Source organism: Chrysochloris asiatica, unplaced genomic scaffold (genome assembly GCF_000296735.1).
Source record: "Chrysochloris asiatica unplaced genomic scaffold, ChrAsi1.0 scaffold00116, whole genome shotgun sequence".
NCBI classification, from domain to species: Eukaryota; Metazoa; Chordata; class Mammalia; order Afrosoricida; family Chrysochloridae; genus Chrysochloris; species Chrysochloris asiatica.
In genome coordinates this window covers 3,550,627-3,562,926 of record NW_006408634.1, presented here as the reverse complement: position 1 = coordinate 3,562,926, position 12,300 = coordinate 3,550,627, and the positions used below count along the sequence as shown (strand labels likewise).

The window sequence follows — 12,300 nt, the reverse complement described above, 5'->3', positions numbered from 1 at the left end:
ATGACATCAAATTTCATTTACTGTTGCTAGGATTAGTTACTATTTACCATGGGGGCAGAATCTCAATTTGTCTAGTTCATTATTCTCTGTACAGTGATACTGGCCTACAATTGTTTTTAAGGTTCTGTGAGGAAAAAGTTCATCAACAGCTGAATATCATGCAAAATAAATGAATTGCATTTTTCTGATGAAAGATGGAAATTATGCATTCCTTCCAGAGAAGCCACAGTGAAGTTTTAATATTCGGGAGTCACTGTTCATGAGAATAAAAGGGCTGACTGTGGGGAAACATGCAGTGATGAATGCAGATGTGTTCTTCAGCCACCAACCAGAATTCTCAACAACAGCCAAATACACAAAACTAATAAAAGAGAGGGCATAAAAGGATACAAAGGTGCTCACCAGAACAAGGATGGTTTGGGAAGCTCTGGTCTCAGGGGAGGATCTGTGGGGGAGACTGTTCCTATAAATGTGTCCGACTCGCTTCTTGTGTCTGTACAGGATGAAAACCATGGAGCCACTGGCCCAGGACATGAGTCCCAAACACAAAATATCGTGAGAGGATATCAGCACTGCAAAGAGTGTAAATCTTCTGTTGTCAGGAAATGGAAAAGAACAATATCCCAGATTAGTTTTCTTTGTGATGGTTTTGTTGCTCATTTTTCCAGACATATAAATAGGAAGAACTGCGTTGATCAGCATGTTCAGTGCCCAGGAGAGATTATTGGAAGGACCAATGTACTTTAGAGCTGTTAGCTTAAGGCCTGCCCACCTAGAGTCCCAGGCACTGATGGTGATGGCCTGGAAGACACTCAATAGGCAGGTGCTGCCAATGGACACACCTCTGGCCACTCTGTGAACATAGAGAACAAGTTTGCATTCAAAATCATTGAGGAAATCTTTCAGCCCAAAAGTTGCCATGGTCTTGGGTATTCTATTAGAGAGAATGATCAAGGAATTAGCTACAGTCAGGTGTCTGAGAATCAAGTCTGTGGACCGTGACCTGTCTCCATGGAAGTATAGGCAGATGTAATGAATTAGGAGGGAAAAATTGCCCAGGGTTCCAAGGACTATCTGGAATATGTGGATTGCTGCTATTTTTAAATTGAAGAAGGACATTCTGTCAGTATCCAGGGCTTTTGATTTAAATACACAAGCACAAGAGCCTGCTTGGAAACCAGAGCTGTAGATGATATTATTTATGGAAATTAAAATCCAAAGCTTTCTACTTACCATAACTCCATTCTCAAAATGATTTTTCTAAATATATTTTCTTTGTCAAAGAATCCCAGTATTGGAGGAACAAACAAGATGGTGGATCAGGTGGAAGTGCAGTGAGGAGCTCCGTCAGCAACAACACAGAATACTGGACCAAGCAGGCTCAGGGGATGGTCCCAGAACTCTGAACCACATAGAAAGGAATATTCAGAAAGTTGAAAGGCTTACAGCTAGGGTAATTTGTAGCAGAAGCAAGAAATCCAGTGCTTTCTAATCCAAGGCACTCAGCTGCTCCCTGAGTGGCCATCTTGGGTGAGACCAAGCAGGGGAAGGATCAGAGCAACCATGGATGCCGAGAGAACCATGGAGATAAAGCTGTGGACATTCTTTCTGCATCTGTTCACTGGTCTCTTGCTATCTGTGCACCTCCATTCTGGTGACTAGAGGGGGTGCCTGAGTGAGTGGGAACCCCACTCCCACCCCAGACCCCAGAGGGTTCTACTACTCATATGCACAGATCTCCTCAAAATTAAAAGGGACAGTTTCCACTTAAAACCAAAAGGCAAATGCAAAATGGCCACAGCCAGTCCTGAACTGTTTATCACTAGGAAAAAGGCCTAAACGGGAGTTGTGGAACAGGACAGGCCAACTAGAAAGGAAATAGGCCAAAAATTAAATCCTGAGTTATGTCATAATGATAAACAGTGGCTTCTTGAAATTTCTCAGGAAGAAGAGTGAAAAGGGAAGCCCATCTCTTGATCATATCTACCTGGAGGCAATCAGATATAACGTTGGAAACAATTCAAAACCAACAGAAAGAGGCCCAAATGATTAATAATAGAATATCAGAAATGGAAAATACACTGAAAGGGCAAAGGAGTAGAATTGAAGAGATGAAAGCCAGAAATAGTGAGCTGGAAGATAAATCTCTCAATACTACTAAGATAGAAGAATAAGCATAAAAAAGGATAAAAAAATCTGAAGAAGGTCTAAGATTCATGTTGGACAACATGAAGAGGAATAAGTTAAGAATTATCAGCATTCCAGAACAGGAAGAATCACACAAGTCCACAGAGGAGATAGTTGAAGAGCTTCTGGAAGAAAATTTCCCTAACATCATGAAAAGTGAAAAGATAAACATTCAAGAATCTCAACGAACCCCAGGAAGGATAGACCCTGAAAGAAAATCACCAAGACATATAATAGTCAAGCTCTCCAAAATCAAAGATAAGGACAGAATCCTGAAAGCAGTTAGGGAAACAAGAAATGTAAAATACAAAGGCAAGCAAATCAGATTAAGCTCAGATCTTTCAACAGAAACCATGCAGGCAAGAAGGTAATGGGGAGAGATATATAAAACGCTGAAAGAAAAAACTGCCACCCAAAAATTCTCTACCCAGCAAAGCTGTCAATCAAATACGATGGTGTAATCAAAATATTCCAGGATAAATAGAAGCTAAGGGATTTTGCCAAAGCCAACCCTGCAATGAAAAACATCCTAAAGGGAATTCTGTGGACTGAGAACCAAGAAGAACAGACAACAACCAGATTGACCTACATGACAGCATCACCTGGAACTCAAGTGACAAATAGAAGAGTCAAGAACAGAATAAAACTATAAAAATCAGTCTATGATCAAAACAATTACAATGTGAAAGAAGGTAAACACAGAGGAACAGAGATCCAGGTGGCTAGAAGGTCAGGTAGATTACAGGATAAAATCGACTATCTTAAATGGAGGGAAAAGTTAATGGAATATAAGATAACCACAATAGTGGGGTTGGGATGGGGGGTTCAGGGGGAGTGGAGGGAGGTGACAGTAGAGCACAGGGTAAGGGCAGACACATCACAGTTGGGGAGGACAATAAAAGAAGGGGGAGGAGGTGGAAGAACAAGGTAGATAGGGGAACACTGAGACAGGTTTGCATGGCCTAAGTGGGGCAGAGGTAAATAGTGATGCATGCTCAACCTTGGAACAACAGGGCTCTGTGATACAGGGATCCAGGCATAGTTTGAAGAGGGGAAATAATACTAAGATGCTTGACTGCCTTATGAATATTGTTTTCCCTTGCCTGCTATTGTAAAATAGACACTTGAGTGGGATAGAAAGGGATGTTGGGAAACATGATTACAGGAAACTTGTAAGCCTGTCTCCAGCCTATAACTGATTGGAATACTAAAAGTGGTTGTAGAACTTGCCCATTGAAATAGGCCTCTTGCGGAGCTTATACAGAGTATAGGACCTTAGGTGGAATCCTGAGTTCCATCCAGAACCTTTTGAGGTGGGACATTCCCACTAGCAAGGACAAGCAGACCAGTCTGGAACAGCTAGAGCAACAGAAGATACATCTTCAAAGAAAGATCATCAGGAAAAAAACCCGAAACAAAAATATCAGTATGACTGGCTACTACAAGAATAAGCAAGTTGTTCACCAGGAAGCCATAAGGCAAGTAATTAAGTTCCTTCAGGACAAACCCCTCTCTAAGACTGAAACTTTAAGAGAACACATGAGCAGACATGTAAGCTTGCTGGCGACCACATTGGTCTACTGATGAGTGGAAGAGGGGGAAAGGTAGCAATGAAGAAATGGGCTGAGCTCAAACCCACTCCGTTGACTCCCATTGACCTGGAGATGAGAGAGAAAAGAGGAAGGGCTGGTTGGTCCAAAGTGTGGTGAGACCTGGGGACACCTGAGCCCATGGACAGGGACATAGCCACAGAGGGCTAGAGCTGAGAGTGAGTATCCAGCTGATATGAAGTGAGGATAGATGCACAGGAACACCCAAACTTGCAGATAGTACCCATTTGACCGATCCTCAATGGCTTGATAATCAGAACTCAACTAGAGGAAGGTAACAAACAAACAAACAATTTTTAATAAAAGAAACAAGGGTAAATTGCTACAATTTGATGGACTTGACCTATACTCATGGAGGAGGTGGTGGTGGTGGTGGTTATGTGCCGTGGAGTCGGTTCCGACTCATAGCAACCCTGTACAGGGTTTCTGAGGCTATAAATCTATACGGGAGCAGAAAGCCTCATCTTTCTCCCATGGAACAGCTGGTAGTTTCAAACTACTGACCATAAGATTTGCAGCCTGATTCGTAACTACTACGCTACCAGAGCTCCTTATACTCATGGAGGTAGTAACTATAAATACCATCAGAGAGGAAAGGCATCTTTCCATCAAGTATCAATGCTATCCTCTCTGTACACCGGATAGATAGAGATGGGCAACTTAGACATTGGCTATGTAAAATGAGGGAGCGATAAAGGTATGAAGTGACTGGCTTACAAGGTTTCAAGAAGGAGTTTAGCTTAAAAGGGTGTGGGGGAAGGTAGAGTCCCCACTGAGTAGTTTTCATCTTGTCTAGATGGGTCTGGTTAAAAGAGATGGGGATAAGATTCTTATGATTCCATAGAGAGTAATTGTTATCATGACTCACTGCAACTGTCACAACTGTAAAGGTAGAAGTTTTGAAACAAAAATGGGGGAGTAGTTAATCTTACAGGCCAGAAACAAAGGACCCTAGGACCATCAAGGAAGAAGAGCACAAGCGGAATGCAGGACCTTATCCAGAGAAGCAGCAACACCAGAGATGGGGGCAGAGATGGGGACATGGAGAGAGGGAATGGCTGAAGACTCTAGATTCATGGGAAGAGTGGGACTAAGAAGTAGTACCCAGGAGGCAGACTTGCAGAATGCGTCCTTTGGGGGTGTAAATTATTATATACACCTGAGTGTTTTCTTTTTTAAAAAAAGAGCTTAAATGAATATAGAGAAATACTGTTAACTGAAAGGAGCTCTGGTAGTGTAGTGGTTACGAATCGGGCTGCGAACCTCAGGGTCAGCAGTTTGAAACTACCAGTAGTTCCACAGGAGAAAGACGAGGCTTTCTGCTCCTTTAAAGATTTACAGCCTCGGAAACTCTATGCAGGGTCGCTGTGAGTTGGCACCAACTTCACAATACGTAACCACCACCACTGTTAATTGATGGTACATGGAGGGGATTGTAATCATTGTGATGAAACAAGTTGTACAATTTGTTGAACGTAAAACTGATGATCCGTGTCTTTTTGTAGCACTCATATACCTGATACATTAGGCTCAAATGTTACTCTCCTTTGTCAGACAGAGAATTTATCCACAGGAATTCTTCTGAAAGTGTTAGAGTCATGATTTGAACCTGAGTAACCTGCTTTCAGGTCCTTGTGCGGCGCTGTAGGATACACACTGGACTGCTAATTGCAAGGTCAGCGATTCAAACCCACCTGACCCTATACAGGGTCATTCTGAGTTGGGACCAACTGGACGGCACTTAACAACAACAATGACCTGTTTACAATGACATTGATATTGATCATTTCACCCTCATTATTTTCTTCCAATACTCCAAATACCTCCCATATATTAATACATTTTATAAATTTAGTTGTGATAATTTTTCAATTTTTTAAGTACTTATTCTATAGAACAGTGCTACTTATAAATCAAGGTTTAGAGTTTTTAACATAATGCGGACACTCTAAATAATTTTCTCTGACAGAACTGAATTTATTCAGTAAATACTAACATGGCAACAAATCATTTATAGGAATTAAAGTGCAATGAAATTAATCTTAGAAATTATTTTACAAAAGGGTGCTATGAACCAAAGTGTAGGATGTGGAACATAATATGTGATCATGTATTTTGGAGTAAAAATGAAATGCTCATCAGAGATCATGTGATCAATATTTGTTGTTTCTGAACAGCGAAGATAAAATTAATATTTGTTTTGAAGAAGATATGAAAACATAATACATATGTGCAACGTGGAATTTAGAGGAGTGGAATCTTATGTGTTGGGGAAACTGAAATGGGAGAGAGGTATATAGTAACTGGGAAATAACATTGGGGCATTTTTAAACCAGAGAAATTACCACAAGAAACATTTGTGCCTTCAACTGATGGTCTGATGTCCTGAATTTTTTTTTCTGCAGCCTAAAATGATCAATTCTGAACACAATACATCCTTTAAAACTCTTTTCCTCATTCAGGAAGGAAAAGAATCTCACAATGATCTCATAACCTCAGATACTTTGTTGGTCTACATGTACTGCTGTCACTGAGCACATCCTACATACAAATAATTCTCTTTTAGCCTTTGCCACCTATTTACTCAGATTCTGCTAAGAATTAGATCAATTAGTGCCATCAGACCCATTAGTCAATGCACAGACTATTTCCAGAAGTGAATACAGTACTCCTGAAAATGTCTTTGTGATTTTTGCACAAAATATCGAATGGAAGACTAATTAGAAAATTACAATCTTGAAACAGAATAAAATCAGATTTTGAAACAACATGGATTGTATCGAGGATTATCATGCATTTACTTTAGGAACCTCTTGGGATTGGTGTAGGGATTCAGACCTTCAGTCTCTCTCAAAAGCTCAGATCATGACTCAAGAATTGTCATCTTTTCTGGTGACACTAGAACTTCACCAGTTTCTTACCCTAAAAATTCATTTTCCAGACGTTATCACTCACACAGCTCCTGATCTGTCTCTTTCTCTTCTAGAACCTGCCCTTCAAACGGAAACCGAAAGTACTCACGTGAATTCAACCTACTGGCGCGATGGCATGCTTAGTCAAAACAAGCATGAAAATATGCAGACAGACCTTGAGATATAGGTTAGTACACGTGTGACCTCACCTCCCCACAGAACTGCAATTACCACCTCATGTGTAGTAACCATGGTGGTCCACCACTGGGGACTTGAGAGAAAAGTTCTGAAAAACTTTGTCTAATTTTTTTAATTCCTGGAAACTTCAGTGACTGGTAAGCATCTCCACAGAGACCACTGGAACATCTGGGACATAGTTAAACATAACTGCTGGAGGCAGAGAGGTGCTCCCATGGAGGGAGCTGGACAGGCTGAGGTCTGAACCAGAAGGGACTTGCAGAGAAGCATGTGTCTCACTGGATTCTCTTCTCCCCAAATCGAAAACTTTAAAAATAATAAGACTCCTGATTATTTTACCACCATCCTTTAATGTATTGGTAGAGGAATGGAATTCCATAAAACACCTCAGAAGAACTTTCAGTTTATAACTGTGAACATAACATCATGATACCAATCGAGGTGAGAAAACATGGTGCTCATTTTAAACTCAGGATGTCCTAAGTTAAGTACGAAAGCCAGATGAAATGGAAAAGTTCTAGGAAAATACACTATCCCCATAATGACTTATGAAGAACTTGCTGTTAGTGCTCATCAACTATGCTACTCCTGTTACAAAATAAAACTGCTCCCTCCATTGGGTTTTCTTGAGTGTAATCTTTACAGAAGCAGATTGCCAGGCATTGGTTCAGCAATTACTGTGTGCGTGTTAGAACTGCCAAACTTGAGGTTAGATGCTGATCATAAATTGCTTGCATTACCCACGCTTCTTTGTGAAGCAATAACTAGTCTAGCTAGAACACTATCAATAGATGAATGGGAGAAGTTTGCAAAAGAGTCGATCACAGTGGAAACTCCAGGTTTACAAATTGAAACAAAACCCAAATCCGTTGTCTTTGACTTTATTTCAAGTCGTAGCAGCCTCATGTGATATAGAGGGGAATACTGCCTAGGTTTTCTAGGCTGTAATTTCTATGGAAGCAGATCATCAGGTCCTTTTCCATGTCACTGCTGGTTGTGTTTGAACCACCAACCTGTAGGTTAGCATTGCTGTTGTTATGTGCTGTCGAGCTGGTTCTGACTCATAGTGACCCTATGCACGACATCAGGAAACACTGGTCCTGTGCCATCCGTACAATTGTTACGTTTGAGTTCACTGTTGTAGCCTTTGTGTCAATCCATCTTATTGGGGATCTTCCTCTTTTTCACTAACCCTCTACCTTTGCAAGCATGATGTCCTTCTCTAGAGACCGTCTCTCCTGACAACGTGTCCAAAGTACAAGAGATGACGTCTTATCACTCTCCCTTCTAAGGGACATTCTATCTGTACTTCCAAGCCTAATTTGTCTGATCTTCTGACAGTTCATGGGACTTCAATATTCTTTGCCAACACCAGAATTCAAACACATGGATTCATGTACAGTTTTCCTTAATCATTGTCCAACTTTCATATGCACATGAGGTGATTGAAAATACCATGGCTTGGATCAGGCACATCTTAGTCCTCAAAGTGACATTTTTGCTCTTTAATATGTTAAAAAGATCTCTTGAAGCAGACTTGCCTAATGCAATATGTTGTTTGATGTCTTGACTGCTGTTTCCATGAGTAAAGATTGTGGATCCAAGCAAAAATGAAATCGTTGATAACTTCAATCTTTTCTCCGTTTATCATCATGCTATTCATTGGTCTGTTGTTATTAAGTACTGTCGAGTCAGTTCTGACTCATAGCGACCCTGTATAGAGTTTCCGAGGAGCAGCTGGGGAGCTTGAACTGTCGACCTTGTGGTGGTTCAAACCGACTTAGCAATCCAGCGCATTAACCCACAGCGCCACACCAGGACTCCATTTATTGGTCTAGTTTTGAGTAGTTTCATTCTCTTTAAATTGAGGTGTAATCCATCCTGAAGGCTGTAGTCTTTGATATTCATTGGTAATATCACTTCCAACAAACAAGTTTGTGTCATCTGAATATCTCAGGTTGTTGATGAGTCTTCCTCCAATGCTGATGTATATTTTCCTTCATATAATCCAGCTTTTCGAATTATTTGTTTAGCATGCAGATTGAATATGTACGGTGAAAGGACACCTCCCTGGCACACACCTTTCCTGATTTGAAACCATTCTGATCTATTAGTTCTGTTCAAACAAATGCCTCTTGGTTTATGTACAGGTTCCTCAAGAGCACAATTAAGCATTTTTGAATACTCATTCTCTGCAATGTTATTCACAGTTTGTTATGATCCACACAATCAAATACCTTTCCATAGTCAATAAAGCACAAGTTAGCTTCTTTCTGGCATTCTTTGCTTTCAGCCAAGATCCAGTTGATGTCAGCAATGACATCCTGCATTCTATATCCTCTTCTGAATTTCTTGCAGCTCCCTGCCAATGGACTACTGCAGCTGCCTTTGAATTCTCTTCAGCAGCATTTTACTTGCATATGATATTAATGATGTTGTTAGATGGTTTCTGCGTTCTGTTGCATCATCTTTCTTAAGAATGGGCACAAATCTCTTCTAATCAGTTGGCCAGGTAGCTGTTCCCAAATTTCTTGGCATAGATGAGTACCTCCAGCACTGAATCACTTTATTAAAACATTTACATTTGTATTCTGTCAAATTCTGAAGTTTTGTTTTTTGACAATGTCTTCAGTGCAACTTGGTCTTCTTCCATCAGTATCATTGGCTCTTGATCATATGGTACTTCTTGAAATTATTAAACATCCACTAATTCTTTTTGTGGATCTGTGTTGGAAGAAGTGCAGCCAGAGTGCTCCCTGGAGGCCAGGATGGCCAAACTTTGTCTCTGATACTTCAGACATATTGTCAGGAGGGATCAGTCGCTGGAGAAGGATATGATGTTTGGTAAGGTGGAGGGTCAGAGAAAAAGAGGAAGACCTCCAGCGACATGGATTGGCAAAGTGGCAGCATCATAGGTTCAAGTGTGGCAACAATTGTGAGGTTGGCCCAGTACTGGGCAGTGTTTCGTTCTGTTGTGCATAGGGTCACTATGAATCAGTACCAACTCGATGGCACCTAACAACAACAACAATTTTTGATACAGACTATGTATTCCTTCCATCTTCTTCTTTTGTTTTTTTTAAATGTTTTATTGTGAATTAGGTGATAGTTTACATGGGAGACCTTCAGCTTTACATTCATCCTATCGTATATCGTTTCATTGCCATGGTTTCCATCTTCTTTTGATGCCTTTTCCATCATTCAATATTTTGTCCATGTTCCTGTTAAGTGTCTTGGAGTTGGTTCAGAGTTACTGTGGTTCTCTATAAGGTTTCTGAGTAGCAGCTGGTGAGCTTGAACCACCAACTTTGTGGTTAGCAGTGCAGTGCTTTCCTACAGAATGCTGTAGAGTCAGACTCTATTTTGCCTATAGAATCTTTTAATATTGCAATGCAAAGCTTGGATTTTTTTTCTTCAGTTCTTTCAGCTTGAGGAAGGCTGAGTATGTTCTTCCCTTTTGTTCCTCTAACTCCTGGTCTTTGCATGTCTCATTACAATACCTTCTTGAGCTGCCTTGTGAAATTTTCTGCTCAACTCTTTTAATTCATCCTTTCTTTAAGTCATGTTGGCTTTTCTTTTTTCTTTGTTCAAGCGTAAGTTTCAAAATGTCTTCTGACATTCATTTTGGACCCCTCCCCCCCTCCTTTTTTTGCTGTCTTTTCAATGACTTGCTTTATTTGCGTGTGATGTTCTTGATGTCATCCCACAGCTCCTCTGATGTTTGGTCATTAGTGTTCAGTGCATCAAATCTGTTCTTGAGGTGATCTCTAAATTCTGGTGGAATAATCTCAAGATCATACTTTTGATCCTGTGAAGTTATTAAAATTTTCTTCAGTTTCAGCCTGAACTTGCATATGAGCAATTGATTGTCTGTTCCACAATCACCCCCTGACCTTATTTTATCTGGTGATATTGAGTTTCTCCATAGTTTCTTCCCATAAATGTAGACAGTTTGATTCCTGTGTACTCCATCTAGAGAAGTTCATGAATGTAGTTGCAGTTTATGTTGTCAAAAAAGGTATTTGCAACAAATAAGTCATTGGTCCTGCAATATCCTATCATTTGATCTCCAACATCTTTTCTATCACCAAGGCCATATTTTCCAACTATGAATCCTTCCTCTTTGTTTCCAACACTTGTATTTCAATCACCGATAGTTATTAATGCATCTTGATTGCATGTCTGATTGAATTCATACTGAAGAAGTTGGTAGAATTCTTCAATTTCATCATCATTGGCTTTAGAGACTGGTACGTAAATTTGAATAACAGTGGTATTCATTGGTCTTCTTTGTAGGCATATGGATCTTATCATAGACAGCATTTTAAGATAGATCTTGAATTGATGTTTTTAATGATGAATGGGATGCCATTCCTCTTCAATTTTTCATTGTTGGTGTTGTAAACCATATGATTATATGATTCAAAATTGCCAATACCAGTCCACTTCAGCTCATTAATGCCTAGGATATCAATCTTAATGCTTTCCAGTTTATTTATTTATTTTTATTAAAATACTGAGTTTATGTCACATGTATATTTTTGTGTCCCCACCATTTCCATGTGTCTGACCACTGCTACTACTATGTCCTATTATAACATTCCATACAAACTTAGAACCAAGCAAAGGGTGGATTCCATCTTTAAAAACTAAACAGGTATTTTGGACAACACATTCTTGGCAAAGGAACCTGGACAACATTTATCAGATGTGGTAGGGAAAATTCTCACTCTGCATTATAAAAAAGGACAGCTGGATAGCAACTGTTACAGAAATGTAATAAGATGGAAAATTTTATCTGTTTAAACTAGTTTCTTAAAGAGACTTTCTCCACTGCCAGAGATCTTGAATAGCCTCTTGGTCTGTCATCCGGAAACAATTCTTCACATAATTGATGAATTTGGCTTCTACCTTGGGAAGGGAACCACCTTTTTCTATACTTGCTTGCATTTTTGCTTTAATATCTTCTACAGAACTAGGTCTTTTCAGTGTTTTAGGTGTTTTTCCCTGTTTTTTGAAGGATTCTTGACCTTTTGATCTTGGTGTTGATGGTTTTGAGTCTTTCCCATTCTGGTTTGATTTTTGTGCCTTTTTAGCTGGCGTATCCCGTATAGATTTCTTCACTGGAATTTTTCTTCAGTTTTATCATCATCAAAATCATCATCATCTTCGTCATCATCGTCATCATCATCATCTGCAGCAAGCTTTACTTTTTTCTGTGGATCCTTGTTACCACTTGCAGGGGCAGATTACTTTCCTGATATACTTAAGAGTTTCACATCTTCTTCCTCGTCATCATCAGACTGCATCTTCCTCCACAGCTACTAAGTGCTGTCCACTAATATGCACAGGCCCTGAGCCACACTTCAACCGTTAGACCACTGGTGGCGTTA

General features: G+C 40.0%; 1 protein-coding gene across 1 annotated transcript; it reads right to left on the bottom strand.

Moving 5' to 3' along the window:
- Positions 1 to 201: 201 nt before the first annotated feature.
- LOC102833803 (vomeronasal type-1 receptor 2-like) lies at positions 202 to 1,119 on the bottom strand. The gene has a single exon (XM_006868331.1). The coding sequence runs from the start codon at positions 1,117 to 1,119 to the stop codon at positions 202 to 204; it is 918 nt and encodes a 305-aa protein (XP_006868393.1).
- Between the last annotated feature and the right edge of the window lie 11,181 nt (positions 1,120 to 12,300).

Excerpts from the sequence above, each read along its gene's own strand:
- LOC102833803 (XM_006868331.1), bottom strand. The coding sequence starts at position 1,119 with ATGTCCTTCTTCAATTTAAAAATAGCAGCAATCCACATATTCCAGATA.